This window comes from Rhinolophus hipposideros (assembly GCF_964194185.1).
Source record: "Rhinolophus hipposideros genome assembly, chromosome: X".
Lineage (NCBI taxonomy): Eukaryota > Metazoa > Chordata > Mammalia > Chiroptera > Rhinolophidae > Rhinolophus > Rhinolophus hipposideros.
Genome location: NC_138046.1, coordinates 88,757,252 through 88,773,470, shown reverse-complemented (window position 1 = coordinate 88,773,470; position 16,219 = coordinate 88,757,252). Strand labels below are relative to the sequence as shown.

The following is a 16,219-nucleotide window of genomic DNA, read 5'->3' as shown; positions in this document are numbered from 1 at the left end:
AAGGGAACTCAGGCAAAGCCCGGGGGAAGTCCAGCATTACCAGTTTTGGAGAACTAACAGGAGTGGAGCATAGGGCCTGAGGAGGAGGGACGTGCCGAGAGAGAGGACAAACAGAAAAGGGCTTTCTCGTAGGCCTGGCACGTTTGATTCCTGGTCTCTCATGCAGTCTCATTTGGTCTCGGTCATTTTCTCTCTTTTTTAAAAATATAGTTACACAGTTCTGGATTTACAGCCGCTACTGTAGTCTCTTACGAACAGGCTCACATACATAGTTGACCACACGGCCTCTCAGACATTCTCTCAGTCACTCACTCAAGGAGTCATTTTTCTCTGTCACTGATTCCCAGTCTTACGACTCTCTCCTCCTAAGAATTCACACACATGGTCATGTCTTACAGCCTGTCTCATTTGGGCCAGTATTACCAATATTTACTCTTACCCATCAGTTTTTCACATGCACACAAACATTCACACCTTTTTATGTTGCAATCACTCAGGCCATCATTTTGTTACGTACACAAATAGTCACTGAGTTACAGCCACCACTAGCTTCTCACGAAATTCCTTGCACACACACAAAATCACCATCTCTCCTACCTCTTCACACTCAAGTCCCCATTTATTACTAACACACCCGCAGTCTGCTTAGATATAGCTAAGAGTTTCACACGCATACACCATCACACAGTATCTCAGACACTGTCTGAGTCACCTAGTCTCACATTTCTTCTCAAGCAGCTTCCAATATACCAGTCCTTGATTTGTGGCCTTTATTGAAGTCTCTTGCAAAGAGTTCTACACAGACCCATACAATCAATCGCTGTCTCAGTCACTGTCTCAGTCACCCATTCAGTGGCACGATCACTTTCCCTCAGTCAGTTTCTGACATCTGTCGTCACTAATTCACAATTGCTACTAGGCTCTCAATACATTTTATACACACAGTCTCTCACGGCCCATCTTACACCATCATTTTCTTCATACAGTCAGCTCATCATGTACAAACACAATTACAGCCTCACCAGTTTCTCACACACAATGATCCCGTGGTCTTCTAGTCTCACATTCTCAGTTTTTCACAAACATACAGCCTCTGAGTTAGTCTTATGCAATGTTTTGCAGACCCACACACTCTCACATACTGCTCAGTCATCAACAGCGCTGACTTTGTATTGTTACTTACCATCTCTTACCCCAGTTATGCGGTCTCGTGGACCGATTCAGTCACTCTGTCTCACCATGATTTTTTCCCACACTTTTCACACTCCCTGAACCTGTGGGGCTAGACTGGAGTAGTAACTGTAAATCAGTTTGCCGCTACTGTCAGGTATACACACATATAATTACAGCCTCTCATACTCTCCCAGGCACCACCAGGTTTTTCTCAGTTTCTCACACAGTCTTTGCTAGTCTCACATGAACAGTTTTCATACACACAATCAAGCGTTCTCATATTTTGTGTCTCAGGCACAAATTTGGCTTCACTGACATTTTCACTTCTCACACATGTGCTCCCATGACTTTAGTTGATAGGACAGCCTTGCATGAACAGTTTCATACACAATTCATCTCCCAACACTGAGTCACCTGCTTCCGTACAGGGAAGTTTCTCACCTACACACAGTGCCTGACAAGCTCTATCTACCACACTTTCATCCCCACAGGCTCTCACACCTTGCTTTGATCACTCAGTCTGTCTTGCTCACCAGTAGCCTGTCAAGCAATGACTGGTTTACAGTCCCCACTACCTTCTCGTAAACATTATTTCACACACAGCACTACTTTGTTGTACAGTACCTTAGTCATTCATTTGTACAGTGATTTCCTGACACACAACCACAATTTCTCACAGACACAATGTCAAGTTTGTGGTTACAACTTCCCTTCTCTCACATGATCTCTCTCTCTCTCACACACACACATACACACACACACACACACACACAGAGCTCTCCACAGTTTCTTTTTCATACTGGGTTACCAATCTGCAGTCTCTACTACTGTTTCTGACACACACCATAATGCTTTCTCTCTCACAGTCAATCTCACGCCCTCACCATCTTTCACACACAGTCATGCCTGTCATACACGGTTAGCCCCCATGGCTTCAGGAAAAAAAAAATGCTAGCAGCCTCCAGCATCACCTTTAAAAATATATATTTACAGGAACAATTCCCCATTCTTTGGGACTTAGAAAAAAAGATCCATTTTTGAGGAAGTAAAACAAACAGTGGCGACAGGTGTAGCACTGTCCCCCCAAATCACCAACCTCCAGGTCCCTAGGCCTGGACTGGGCTGATGCTGACAGGTGAATCCAAGAGTCCTTTGAACCCACCCTCTCCAGCCTGGAAATCAGACAGGACAGGCTTTATGTCCCCCATTCCTCCCTCCCAACTCCAGGGACACTTAAAGGGTCCTTTGTACCCGCCCGCAGGAAATTGGGGGGCTGGGAGGGAGGGAGCTGAAAATACACGTTTGGTATCAAAAATAAACACTTGGGGGTGGCAGGAAGATTCCCCCCCCAAATCCCTTCCTTCCCACCCACCCCATTTCAGATATAGGAAGAGATGCCCCCTCTCCCCTATTGAAAAGCCCCATTTAAAAATAGATTATACTATCAAAATGGCAGGGGTGGGGGGACAGGGAGACCTGGAGTACTGGCTGGAGGGGCCCCCCAGACGGGGACCACTCCCCCCAAAAAACCCTCCATTGGGAGGTAAGAGACAGGACCCCAGGAATTTTGGCAGACACAGGAATGGCTTCTCATGGGGAGAAGAACAAAAGGGACATTCATCCCTGGCCAAAAAGGTGGTTGACAAAGGACAGGCTGTCTGAGAGAAAGGCTGGGGGGGTGGGAATTCCTTTCCCAAGGATGTGAGTCTGTCTTGGTCAAGACTTCCAAACCGTTAAACGGCACAAATTCTTCCTGGACCCTTGGGGATAATCAGGAATAAAAAACTACAACAAGCTAGCTCTTCCACTCACACCCCAAAATGGAGACAGGGCTCCCTCAGCTCCCCAAGGGCAGGCTGAGAAATAAATAAAGAAAGGTCCTTCTCAAGCCAGACCCCAATAGTCTTACTCTGGGGAAAAAAATGTGGAGCTTGGGGAGATGTCCTCACCACCCAGGGTTGGGCCAGGCTCCTCCCAGTGGCCTTCAAAAAATAAATAAATAAACCGCCCCTACCACCGTGGTAGGAGACGTGTAAGGGCGGCCACTGGGGGACTGACCAAGAAAAAAGAAGTATGTTTTCTGTGGAAGAGTTAGTTAGAGATCCTTCTTCCCAAGAATCCCCACCCCACCATGACCAGAGCACCAGTCAGCTGAACTGTTTCTCCTTGAGACAGCTGGCTGGAAAGAAGTTCAGGGCATGAGTGACCCCAGAAATGGGTGGTGGTGGTAGTCATGGCTTCTGGGGCCCTGGGGAGAGCACCACGGGGGTTGAGAGGCCATCCACGCTGATGGAAGGGATGTGCACCTGGGCGCTGCCACTGGACGGAAACTGGGGACAGAAATAGGGAGAGGTCATGGATGGGGGCCATGCTAGTGTCTCTCATTCTCTCGGAGATGGTGGAGGGGATCCTACCTGGAAGGAGAGCTTGGCAGGGCTACGAGGTGCAATGGGACTCAGCGTGCTCCAGAAGTGAATGCTGGGAGGCAGCGAGCTGGGCGTCAGCAGCACCGGGGTCTGTAGGGAAGGGGTGGTCGGAGATCAAGTGGGCAGAGGGCAGGTGTGGGAAAACAGAAGGAGCTTGATTCCAGCGCCACCAGATTTCCAACTCAGACTTCTGAGGTCACTCCCCGAAAGGGCACGGGCCTAGACCATAACTCACTGCTAAGGCCATGCCCGAGACATCTCTCCCATTTTACCTCAACAACCCCTCCCAACTCCTGAGAGCCCACCTCAGCCTCATTGGGCAAGACCACCTAGAAGACCCCACCCAAACTTCACAGTCATCCCAGTATCTCAGGGTCAACCTCCAACTGTTCCGTCCCAGCCCTATACCTCACAGGAAGCCCACTAAGCAAATCCCAGACCAAAAAGCCCCGCTCAGTTTCCTCATGCCACCTCCCAACCCACAAACAGTTCCCACACAAGGCCTCTTGGTCCTTCGGTCCCCACCCACAAAACTCCTGACTTGCCCTTCCTTCTGACCACTGATCCCTCAGCCTTAGCCTTGCTCGGCCTTCATTAATCCATCCCTCCAGCTCAGCGCAGCCAATCGCAGTTGTGGGCTGCACCTTCCCACTCACTCAGAAAACCACATTGGCCCTCGCAGTCTAAGGCCTCTTGTCCAGCCCTGCGTCAGTCCCATTCCTCCTGGGAGCCAGCCCCGCCCCTCCCTGGGCACTCACCAATGTGTGCGTAGGTAGCAGGGATGGCGTTAGCGCTGGCCCCGGCGCCTGCAGACTGGAGCCAGTTCCCGATCCTGGAGTACGTTCGGGTCCTGGCCCACCCAGCAGGCTAGGGCTGAGTGGAAGCTCCAGGTCGCGGGGCTTCCGGCCCTTCTGAGGCTGGGCGACCTCCGTGCTGGAAGCTGTGGAAGCCCCGAGGCCGCCCACTGGCGCTGCACCTTCCATAACAACTGTGGGCAGCCGTGACGGCAGGCCCTCCATGGGAGGGTCTTCCGGCTCGGCCTTTGCGGCTTCTACCACAAACCCTGCCTCCCCACTGGCTGCCACATCCAACTCTTCCTTGGGCCCTTCCACTTTCACTTCTGGGGGAAGTGGCCGGCCCAACCCGGGCTCCACATTCAGCTCTTCTGACTTAGGGTTCGGGGCCTCGGGCGGGGTCAGGATGACCTGGGAGAGGAAGGGGCGTGTAAGGATTGCTGGGGTAGCGAAGCCAATGACTTCCCTTGGAAAGCAGGGCTTGGTACTGCTCGTACATCCAAGCAGCTACTCCAACAGGACTGGGGCTTAGCCAAGGAAGCTGGGTTTCTTCTGGGGCAACCTCTCCTCCGGGGGGGGGGGGGGGGGACTCTCGGGGATACTTCCCTCAAGTCATGAAAGCAGTGGTTCTAAAAAATTTGCTTTCCAGACCGCAGCATCCAGCTCAGCTGGAAGCCAGTTAAAACTGCAAACTCCTGGGCCCATCCCTAGACCCACACAATCAGAAACTGGGGGTGGGGTGCGCTCCAGCAACCTGTGAGCTCTCCAGGCCATTCTGATGAGTGAAGTGAGAGAACCAGTGCATTAAGCAAATACATACACGTCCGTTCAGGGCACCTACTATGAGTTGGGCTTACTACTAATTACTGCTCCCTTCATCTTCCTTCTCAGTACCTGCACCGCTCGCCTCCCCAAACCCTTTCTCCAAGGGGACTTCTCTATCCCTCCTTCTACCATGTCTCCTTTAAGTGGACGTTTATGTCCCTTGTCCTACCCCTCCTCATTTGGGAATTGTACAGCCCTCCTTTTACTGAATTTTCATATTCCAGCCCTTACCTGCAGAGGCAGGCCTGCCTCCTCAGCCTTCAGGCAGGCCTCCAAGGGGCTAGGACTGGTGCTCCTGCTCCCTGAGGGGGGCACTGCGACTCCTGCCGGGGCGGTGCCGGGAAGCACTGAAACGGGCCGTGGATGCAGGGGTGGCTGTGGCTGTGGCTGCAAGGACTGGATGGTGAAGGTGGAATAGAGGCCTGAGCGCATGTACTCATTCCGGCTGCTGCGTGCCAAACCACCTGGGGCTGCCATTCCTGCACCCTTGAGTGTGCCTGGCTTCCCGGAGGCAGTGTCCCCAAGGACGGCATGTACAGCAGTGGGGGCCACGTTTGCCACAGAGGAAGTGATAGACACCTCGGGCTGGGGTGGGCAGTCCTCAGTGGAGCACCCTGCAACTTCAGGATAGGACACAAACTTGTAGACGAACTTCTGGCCACTCACTTTGCGGATGATGTTCTGGGAAGGGAGGAGACAGGATAGGGGGCCTTAGAAGAAAGGGCCAGGGTGGAAGGAGGCTGTCGATTGGGGCTGTGGGGGTGGAGGGGTAGGTCTCCTAGTGCCTTTCTTCCCTCATGCCCCTCTCCTATCTTTTTATATAGATACTGTCCTGCTTCCATGTCTGCCCCCCATGTGTTCCTCCTCTCAGCCCATTTCACATCTCACCTGTCTCTTTCTCAATTTTTGGGCTCCTCACTTATCCTCCTTCAGCATCTCCCTCTCTTTCTTCCCCATCCCTATTCCTCTCTCTGGATTCTTCCCCAGTTTCTCCCCCTTTTCTATTTTTCCCTCCACAATTCTTCCTCTAGTCTACTGCTCTTCTCCCCTTTCTCTGTCTCTCTCCAATCTGACCCCCTCCAAGTCTCCCTCTGTCACTCTTCATGTCCACCTCTCCGATCAATTCCCCACCTCAGACACCCCTCCCCACACACACCCATTGGCTCCTCTCAATGATGGGGCCCACCTAGGGCAGTAGGTACAGGAGCAGGCTTTCCTTCTGGCTCCAAAAACCAGGGGTGTCTTGGGTTAACGGGGTCAGGCCTTGGGGGTGGTTGCCGGGACACAGTTTTGGAGTCTAGCTAATGTAGTAAGACAGGAAAATGAAGTAATTGATATAAATGTTCGAAGAGACTAAATTAATGTAAAAGAATGTGGTGATAAATGACTAATAGAGAGGATTATTTAGAGCTATTGACAGACATGGAACAGGCAAAGTCACTATGAGAGACAGGGTGAGGAGCCGTGTTAATTCTTCTGGGCAGGTTTAAGCGAAGGCGATTTGAAAACGGAGTGATACAACTCATAGCAGCTGCTCATAGCAACTTGACAGGAACATGAAAATACTGCTATCAATTTGGGGGAGAACCTCAAGGCTGGCTTGGGTGGCTCACAGAGCATGTCTCAGGTATTTCAGGATAGGTCTGGAGGGTTTCACAGATGGTCCTGGGGTCTCAGAGCACAGCGAGGCAGCCTCGTTATTAACACTGTTTTGGAGATTTGAGCTAAAGGAATAAAATCCGAAAATGGAATGCATGCTATACATGATTAAAGGTGTGCAGCATAGGTCCAGGGTTGTGCTGGGGGATAACAGGCATCTGGGGAGGCAGAGGTTAGCCTGGGGACATCTTAACCCTGGTCAGGTAAGTCACAGGCTTGTGTTCGCAGAAAAGGAACGAAAAGAGATAGTCATTAATATTGTTTTGGAAGTTTCAGGTAAAGAAATAAGAAAATTAAATAACTTGTATAAATACTTGAAGGGGAGGAATCCAGTGCTGGTCTGAGAGTCTGAGAGGATAAGATGAGGAAAATTTAAAATTTTAGCTATAGGAATAAGATTATAAAATAACTGATATAAATATTGGGGTGGACCAGTGTTGCTCTGAGAACTGAAGAGGATGGGGTGTGGAGCTGGTATTATACTACATGATGTTTTGGAGATTTTAGCTAAAGGAATAACAGAAGAAAAGAAAACAATTAATGAAAATGTTGAGGGTTCCAGAGGATGAGATAAGGGAAGGTTAGTATGATATTATCATGGAGGTTTTGATTCTAGGAATAAGGATCTTTTGGATAAAAAAAAAAAATCTTCTAGAATTCTTATTCTGGAATAAGAGCCGATTATGAAATAACTGGGGGGAGTCTAGGACTGGACCAGGGGCTCCAGAGGACAGGATGAGGAAGAGTCATTATTAACAGCAATTTCAAAAGTTTTGGTTATAGGAAAAAGGAAAGAAAACAAAATATTGTGTGGGGCATGGTGGGACAGCATGACTGAAGGTTTTAGCCAAAGCAGTAAGATAAGAAAATAACAGAGAAAAATGTCTGGCGGGGGAGGGACGCAGTGGTCCAACACTGGTCTGAGAGCACCAGAGGATGGGGTAAGTACTGGTAAAGTTTAATATTGGTTTCAAAGTTACAGCTATAGTGATTAAGACAAGAGAATGAAATACAAATTTTGGGGTTTCTAGCCCTGCTCTGAGGCCTTACCTTATCGTAGTAGTACCGCAAAGCCCGGCTGAGCTTGTCGTAATTCATGTTGGTCTTGTTCTTGCGCAGCCCCCACAGCCGGGCTACCTCCTCGGCGTCTACCAACTTGAACTCACCGCCATCCCGTGAGGTCCAGGAGATGATGTGGCCGTTGCCTTGTTCTCTCAGCAGCTGCAGCAGAAACTGCCACAGCGTCACAGAGGGGTCCATTGCTGGGGGAGTGCTCACGCCATCCCAGGGGTACCTGGAGGGCAGATGGCTCAGAGCCAAGAGGCTGTGGACACAGGATGGGGCAGAAGTCAGCAGGAGGATTCTTTTCTTGCCATTTTGCTTCTATCTCTGCCCCCAAACCCTGTCATCATTCCCTAAACACCCTCAAACTAAATTCTAAGCTCCTCAGCCTGGCTTTGGATGACTCCTGGAACGGGATGAAACTTCTGGGGGACATTAGGACAGTGTGAATGAATTTTGCACGTGGGACAAATGTGAGTCTTTGGGAGCCAGAGGGCAGACTGTAGTAGACAAAGTAATGTCTCCCCAAAGATGTCCACATCCTAATCTTTGGAACCTGTGAGTATATTATGCTACATGTCAAAAGGAACTGTGCAGATGAATATAAGGTTACAGACCTTAAGATAGGGAGATTATTCTGGATTATTTGGGTGAGCTCAATCTAATCACATAAACTCTTATTAATAAAAGAAGAAAGAGGCAGAAGCGCAGCTCAGAGAGATGTGATGACAGAAGAGGCATGAGAGATTCAAAGCATGAGAGGGACTCAACCTGCCATTCCTGGCTTTGAAGATGAAAGCGGGCTGAGCCCAGGAATGTGGTAGCCTCATAAAGCTGGGGACGGCCCTCAGCTGACAGCCAGTAAGGAGACAAGGACCTCAATTCTACAACCTCAGGAAACTGAATTCTGTCAATAACCCAAATGAGCAGGAAACGGATCCTCCCCTGGAGTATCCAGAAAGTAATGCAGCCCTGCTGACACCTGGATTTTAGCCCAGCGAGACCTGTGCTGGACTTCTGACTTACAGAGCTGTAACATAAATTTGTGTTGTTTTAAGCAGCTAAGTGTGTGATAATTTGTTACAGCAGAAACAGAAGTCTGTTTGTATAATGGCCCTCACCTGAACGCTTTCAATTGCATCTTCTACCATGTCAAACGTCAAGTTTTCGGGAGGTTCCCTCTGCCAGCCTCTAGCAAAGGCTGTTCACTCCATGTGGGGCTCCCTTCCTCTGCTTAGAAGTCTTCCTCATCGTTGAAGCCCAAGCCCCAGGGGCCTCGGCTTTATGAAGCTTTCCTGAAACTGAATGCCTGCTCTCTTCTGTCCCTCTACCCACACTCCTCAGACCTATTACTGTCCTTATATGTTCTCCTTCTTGATAACAGCCATAGCTACCATTTATTTATTGAGTTCTTAATATGTGCCACACATTGTTCCAATCAGGCAATATGGTCTACCGGACCATCACCCAGGCGCTACAGCCAGACTGCCAGGGCTGGAATCCTGGTTCTGCAACTTATTAGTGGTGTGATCTCTGGGCCTGTTTTTAACCTCTTTGTGCCTCAAATTTCTCATCTGTAAAATAGGGATAATAATAATAATAATAATAATAATAATAATAATACCACCTAGTATAGGATTATTGTACAGATTAAATATACTATGCCTGGGGTATAAGCTCTAAACAAATATTAGTTTCTGATTTGCTCATAATTCCCTACCCACGATTACAAAATCCCAAACGCTCTAAGAACAGAAGGCTTCTTTGTAACTCTTTTGGCAGCAAAACCTGATTTGAAACAAAACAAGGTCCTTTCTGGTCTTTACTGATCCTGACTTAGTGTTACTGTTCATGCGTTTTGCTGCAGACATCTGAATGTGGCTGATTACAGAGCCACTCAGAGTGTTATGTAACCTCTTGTATGTGCACCTTGTTACCTTTCTAAAAATCTGAAAAATTCAAAATTTTGAAACACATCTGGCTCCAAGGGCATGCAGATAAGGGCATGCAGACCTGTACTGCTATTTTTATAGGTATTGACTCATTTCTCCTTCATCACAACTCTGGGAAGTAGGTACTCTTAAGATTGCTAATTTACAGAGGAGTAAGCCAAGGCACAAAATGTCTAAATGACGTCTACAGGCCACACAGTTCGAGGTGGCAGGGCCAAAATTTGGACCCAGGCAGTCGGATTGCAGTTGTCTAAACTTTTAAACCATTAGGTTAAATTGCCCCTCACACTGACTGCTCCTCAGTGTGTCCCGTAGAAAATAGGACCTTCCCTGTCCCCTGCCATAATTGCTCTCTTTGCTGAGTGCCAACTGGAAATAAACATAAGCTTCCTATTCCTTACAGAATGAGCTTTCATTAATCAACTGTCCACTGCCTGGGACTGTTGGGTTAAGAAAAAGACCTTCCAAATCAGGTTTCAAAGAACCTCCCTCTATTATTCATAGCCTGATTCTTTAATCTGTAATTAAATATACCGAATGACCCTCTTATGTCTGAGCTGTCTTAAAGTTCATTCAGCAGACACAATTTTAGGCAATTATACAAGCCACAAAGCCACGGAGGGTCCAGATTAGAGTCCTGTCACTGGGGCCCTCATTCAGTTTATTTCGAAGGCCTGCTTGTTTCAGAGGCACAAAGAGTTCAGTGTGACTCCTGGTGGCGAAGACAGGCAATTTTAGCAGTTCCTCTTTCAGTGGCAACAAAACCTATCGATGAAGGTGAAATCTGACAGTTTGCTCAATAGCACACAGGGTTTTGTGTTTTGTTTATTATCATATTTCCCACTTGACCCCTACTAAGAGTTCTAGTAATGTGCCTTACTCAGATGTGTTTACCTCTTTTCATCTCATTTATTTAGCAAGCATTTATTGAGTGCCTACTGTGAGCCAGGTGCTCTAGTGGAATTGACATTTTAGTGGGGAAGACAGATAAGAAACAAGATAAACAAGTAAAGAATGTCAGATGGTGATGGAACTATGGCAAAAAAATGAAGCAGGAAGGAGTTCTTTTTGAAAGGGTAGTTAGGGGAGAGTGGTCACTGAGGAGGTGACATTTGAGCAGAGATCTAAAAGAAGCGAAGAAGTCAGGTTTGTAACGACCTGGGGAGCAGTGATCCAGGCAGAGGAAACAGCCAGAGTGAAAGGTCCTGAGGCTGGAGTGTGCCGGGCAGGTTGAAGGAAGAGGCAGGACAGGAGGGAGCGAGGGGACAGTAGGAGGAGACGAAAACAGAGAGGCGATTGGGGCCAGACAGAGTGAGCCTTTTTGGGATCCTGTAAAGACTTTTGACGCTAAGTGAGACAGGAGCCAGGAGAGGGTTGTGAAGAGAGGGTTGACAGGCTGTGACGTGGATGTTAACAGGATCCCTCTGGCTCTTGTGAAGAGAACTGACGAGGGGCTGAAGAGGCTCCTGCAATAGTCCAAGTGAGAGATGGTGGTGATAGCAGTGGAATTGATGAGAAGCGGCTGAGTTCTGGGTAAACTCTGAAGACAGAGTGAATGATTTGCTGACAGAAAAGATAAGGGGTAAAAGAGGAGTTAAGGGTGATTCTAGGTTTGTGGCCTGACCACCTGGAAGGATGGAACTGGGATCGACTAGATGGGATCACTGTGGGGGAGCAGATTTTGACAGGAGATGAGGAGATCAATTTTGGAGAGGGTCAGTCTCAGAGGCCTCTTAGACACCTGCTTGCATGCTGTGAATGTTAATTTTAAAAATAGGAACATGTCATATAGCCCTTACCATGTGCTGCACACCATTTTAGTCATTTAACTCATTTACTCTTCAAACCAACACTAAGGAGTGGACATAATTATTACCCTCCCTTTTTCCAGATGAGGAAATGGAAGCATAGAGAAGTAAAGTACCTTGCCCAAAGTCACATAGCTGGAAGTTGACAGAGCCAGGGTTCAAACCCAAGCGTGATCCTAGCCACCTTACAACACCAGCTCTTATGAAGAGGAACAGACAGGTAAGATCGTAGAGGGTGACAGGGATGCTCTTTTACACATGGTGAGCAGGGAGGGCTTCCCTGAGGAAGTGACATTTGAGCAGAGAGTTGAAGGAGGGGAGGTAGCCAGCCATGCCATCTGTGGGAAGGGAACAGCATGTACAAAGGCTCTGAGATGGATACAAGCTTGGCATACTACATCATGGGCACCCTGATTTCATCCAGTTCCCACCTCTGAGGATACGTATGTGCTAAACTTCCTGCCAGGAGTGCTCTTCCCCCTTCCCGCACCCGATGAACGCTTTATCACACAATCATCGAGTTCCAGTATCTCCCAAGCAGAATTCATTCTTCTTCTGTGTGATCCAATGTGCCAAATAACCTGTCTGCCCTTGCAAAGCTGTTCTTCTCTCTGGACCTTCGGCCTCATACTCCTCCGCCCTGTTCTAGCTGTATGACCTTGAGCAAGTTACTCTATCTCTTAGGGTCTGTTTCTGCATCTGGAAAATGGGGGATAGTTCACTCGCCAAGGAAAATATCCTCAAAACACACCTATTCTCAAAGGCTTTTGCAACGATTAAATGTCAATAGATACAAAGGACTTAGAAAAGTATTTCTGACACATGGTAGACACTCAAGAAATATTAGCTATTAGCTAGTGTTTCATCCTTTTCCCCTTCCCAAGCCCCTTTCCCCAACCTTATATATCACTGTGACCTGTAGCTCCTGGCTCCCGTTACCTCTCAGATCTCACCTTCCATAGCTCCTTCCACTCTGGTCCAGCCACACTGGCCTCCTTCGTGTGCCTTGAACATGCCACCTCAGGGCCTTTGCACCCGCTGCTCCTTCTGCCTAGTATACTCTTCCACTAGACATTACGGCACCCTTCCTGACCTCCTTCAGGCCTTAATTCAAGAGTCACCTTTTAAGTGAGGCCTGCTCTGCACTCAACATTTCCACCAACTTAATATTCTATCCCTGCCTTCCCTACTTCATTTTTCTTCCTTAGCTCTTGTCTAACATACTATCTAATTTTACTTATTTGTCTTATTTATATAGTCTGTCTCCTCTACTTTTAGCAAATCTCTGCTCCACAAGGGCAGGAATTTCTGCCTATTTTGTTGCCTCCCACATCCCCAGCACCTAGAAGAGTGCCTGGTAGTCAGCAGTGTTTGTTGAATGAACAGTCCCAACTAACTAGCCTCTTAACCAGCTCTCATGCGCCTGCTTCATATCCACTCCCCCCACCCTGATTTGTCTGAAATTATATTTTCCCCCACTCGTTCATGCAATAAACTCGTATTGAGCACCTACTACATACTAGGTATATTTTTAGGTGCTGGAGACCTCCCAGGGAGTAAGCAGACAAAAACTGTAGGCCCTCATGAGACTGGGGAGAGACAACACAATAAACTTCATACAGTGTAACCGATAATGATAAAGGGCAAAGGGACAAATATGGCAGAGAAGGGGCCTGAGTTCTGCGAGGTGTGCAGGTTCAGATGGTCAGGGACGCGTTGATGTTTGAACAGAGCCTCGAAAGGAACCATGCAGAGATTGGGGATAGAGTGTTCTGGGGAGAAACAATGGCCAGTGTGAAGACCCTGGGGCTGGATCGCATCAGGTGTGTTTGAGGACAAGTGAGGAGGTCAGTGTGAACAGAACAGAGTTGGGGTGTAGGAGGTAAGGCCAGAGAGGTTACTTTATTAATTCACAAGTATTCTTTATTTACACTGGAGGGGATTCTAGCTCTGATCATCCCATTTTACAAATGAGGAAACAAGTGCAGAGAGAAAGTGGTTAAATCATTAAGGATACAGAGCTTCTGGGATTGGGGGTGGATGGGTGCTGAGACAAGGTATGCAATGGAGACAGCTCTGCAGGCAGAGGAAATAGAAAAAAAAAAGCTTGGAGATGGAACTAATTTGTTTTTTTAAGGAGTGGGGCCTCACATGGGATTGGATAAAGTGAGAGAGGGGAGCCTCAAAAATTATCCTGTGTTCTGAGGGGCACCCTAACCTGGTACTTACTGGGTCTCCTTTGAGTAAGCCTCCGTACCTATCTAGTAGGGTTGTGGTGAAGATTAAATGAGCTCATTAATATAAAACACTCTGCCTGGTCCATAGCAGGTACTCAATAAATGTTAGGTCCTATTAGCATTACCACTATCTCTAATTATTCATTTACTGTAGTGAGGCAGGATGTCCTAATGGTTACCAGTGTGCATGAGGGTATGTGTTCTAGAGTAAAAAAGACCTGGCTTCAACTAGCACATGAGCTGACCCACTATTAAGAAGGAGGGAGGACGTCAGGGAAGCCCATGACTGATCCACCACCAGGAAAGGAGGGGGGAAATAAAAGTACATAGGCCGACCCTCCTGGAGGAGGGATCACAAAGCACTGGACTCACAGGAGGGAACGGGGCGTAAATGCAAGGACACCAGTTGCAGGAAGGCTAATAAACAGGCTCACTGCAAAGGCAGGGTGGTCATGGTGGTGGTGTAAAGGCTCCTTTTATTTACTGGGCCAAGGGGGGCAGAAAAGCACATCGACTCCTGCACAACAGTGGAGAGGGGGAAAAGCCATCACACAGACTAATTAAAAGGAGAAAGGGGACAAGACCATGGAGAGGCTACTGAAAATAGGGAGAAAGTACTAAACTGATCCACTATTAAAAGGAAGGGAGAAGCCAAAGGACTGGAATGTCAGTCTACAAAAAAGGGAGGATAGGGCAATGGGCTGGCAAGCTAGGGGGATGTGAATACAAGCATGTAGACTGATCTACTGTAAAACGTTGTGTGCATATGCGTGTGTGTGACAAAGCCATGAACGGGTACACTGGGGGACTGGAGGAGGGAAGAATACAAATTCAGAGATTAATTTACTGTTAAAGAGGGGTGTATGGGGGGGGCGGTTTACAATGCTACAGATTGATTCACTATAAGGAACAGGAGGGGTGGGACAAAGAAGGCCAAAGACAGGATCCCTGAAAGTTGAGGATAGGAGAAATGCACTAAGACAGACCTACTGTCAAGAAGTTGGACAATGCCAGAGACTGGTCCCCTATAAGTGGGGTTAGGGGCAAGACCATGGACGAGTCCACTATAAGGCAGGGTGGGGAAAAATATAAGCACGCAGACTGATCCACTATAAAACAGGAAGGGGGGTTAGGCCACAGTCAGATCCAGTACAATAGGGAGGGGACAATGCTACAGACAGGTCCACCAGCCGTGGTGGTAGCGGTGGGGAGTCTAACAACAGTAGGCCACGGGCCAAGCCACATCCCTCTCGCTAGGGTGGGAAGGATACGTGGGGTCACTGACCCGGCCCTCTACCCTCCAGGCCAAGGCTCACCTGTGCGTAGCGCAGCAGTGGTGTTGGCAGCTCCGGGGGGCGGGGGCTCCATGCGCGGCCCCACCGCCCCCCAGGCCCGGGCTCCGAGGCGGCGGAGGCGGCGGTGGCGGCGGTGGCGGCGGCAGTGGCGGCGGTGACGGCAGCGGCAACACCTAACAGCCACCCCTGCGTTTCCCCACCGCTCACGTGGGCCCGTAGAGGAGGAGCCGAGCATTCCGATGCTCGCTGATTGGCTAAACGCCATGGATTGACCGCTCGACTTCGGGCCGAGGAGGCGGGCCCTACCCCACAGAGCTATGCCGTGATTGGCCCAAGAGGAACCGATGGAACGCAGATGGCCGCCAGGATCCCAAGGGGGCGTGCTCGGCCCCGCCCGTGCTACACTCTGATTGGCTCAAGAAAGACTGATAGACCCTGAGCAGTTGACAAGGTTCTGGAGGCGCCTGCCTCGCTTTGATTGGCCTGTATGGGATTGATGGAAGACAGACAACCTCTGGGGATAGGGGTTAGGTGAGCGCTGCTTTCTGATTGGCAGATGAGGTACTCCTAGACAGCTGCCAAAACACGAACGGGGAGGTGCTGCACGCCAGGCTGGTCCCCGGAAGCAGGACTTGTATAGAAGTGGGAGTAGCCAGCAGGGAGGGGGTCGGGCCTGGGCAATGCGTAGGCAGGGAGGGTAACTCTATGATTGGCTAGAAAAGACGAAAAGAAGGGAGAAGCCCAAGGAATTTAGAACCGAGCAGAAGTAGGAGGGGACGACAGCTGCCGGACACGCAAGGGAGCGTTGAGTGGCGGGAACCAAATGCCAAAGAGGGCTGGGTCGAGCAGCAGTCAGTTATACAGGGACGAAACTTGGCTCTGCATTGATTGGAAGCTGGTCTCAACCTAGAAATAGGGGCCGGACCAGGGAAGGTGGGATCCGGCTCTGTGCCCACTGGTAGAAGCTGGAACATTTTAGAAGCAGGAG

At 49.0% G+C, this 16,219-nt stretch overlaps 1 protein-coding gene across 3 annotated transcripts; it reads right to left on the bottom strand.

The window, feature by feature from the left end:
* Positions 1 to 1,260: 1,260 nt before the first annotated feature.
* ELK1 (ETS transcription factor ELK1) lies at positions 1,261 to 15,445 on the bottom strand. 3 transcript variants are annotated; one of them, XM_081042523.1, is made up of 6 exons: positions 15,253 to 15,445; positions 7,928 to 8,201; positions 5,450 to 5,899; positions 4,358 to 4,804; positions 3,588 to 3,689; positions 1,261 to 3,503 (listed from the first exon to the last, which is right to left on the bottom strand). In XM_081042523.1, the coding sequence occupies exons 2-6, from the start codon at positions 8,135 to 8,137 to the stop codon at positions 3,405 to 3,407; spliced, it is 1,308 nt and encodes a 435-aa protein (XP_080898649.1). In that variant the 5' UTR covers positions 8,138 to 8,201; positions 15,253 to 15,445; the 3' UTR covers positions 1,261 to 3,404. The 3 variants fall into 3 exon arrangements, 2 of the variants coding, with proteins under 2 accessions (XP_080898649.1, XP_080898650.1); XR_013992937.1 differs by having other exon boundaries at positions 2,143 to 3,503; positions 4,358 to 4,539; positions 15,253 to 15,440; XM_081042524.1 differs by lacking the exon at positions 15,253 to 15,445 and having other exon boundaries at positions 8,044 to 8,155.
* Between the last annotated feature and the right edge of the window lie 774 nt (positions 15,446 to 16,219).

Coding starts and splice junctions, on each gene's coding strand:
- ELK1 (XM_081042523.1), bottom strand. CDS start 8,137: ATGGACCCCTCTGTGACGCTGTGGCAGTTTCTGCTGCAGCTGCTGAGA. Junction 5,900..7,927: donor TGCGGTACTACTACGATAAG/GTAAGGCCTCAG, acceptor CTCCCTTCCCAG/AACATCATCCGCAAAGTGAG. Junction 3,690..4,357: donor TGCTACCTACGCACACATTG/GTGAGTGCCCAG, acceptor CCTTCCCTACAG/ACCCCGGTGCTGCTGACGCC.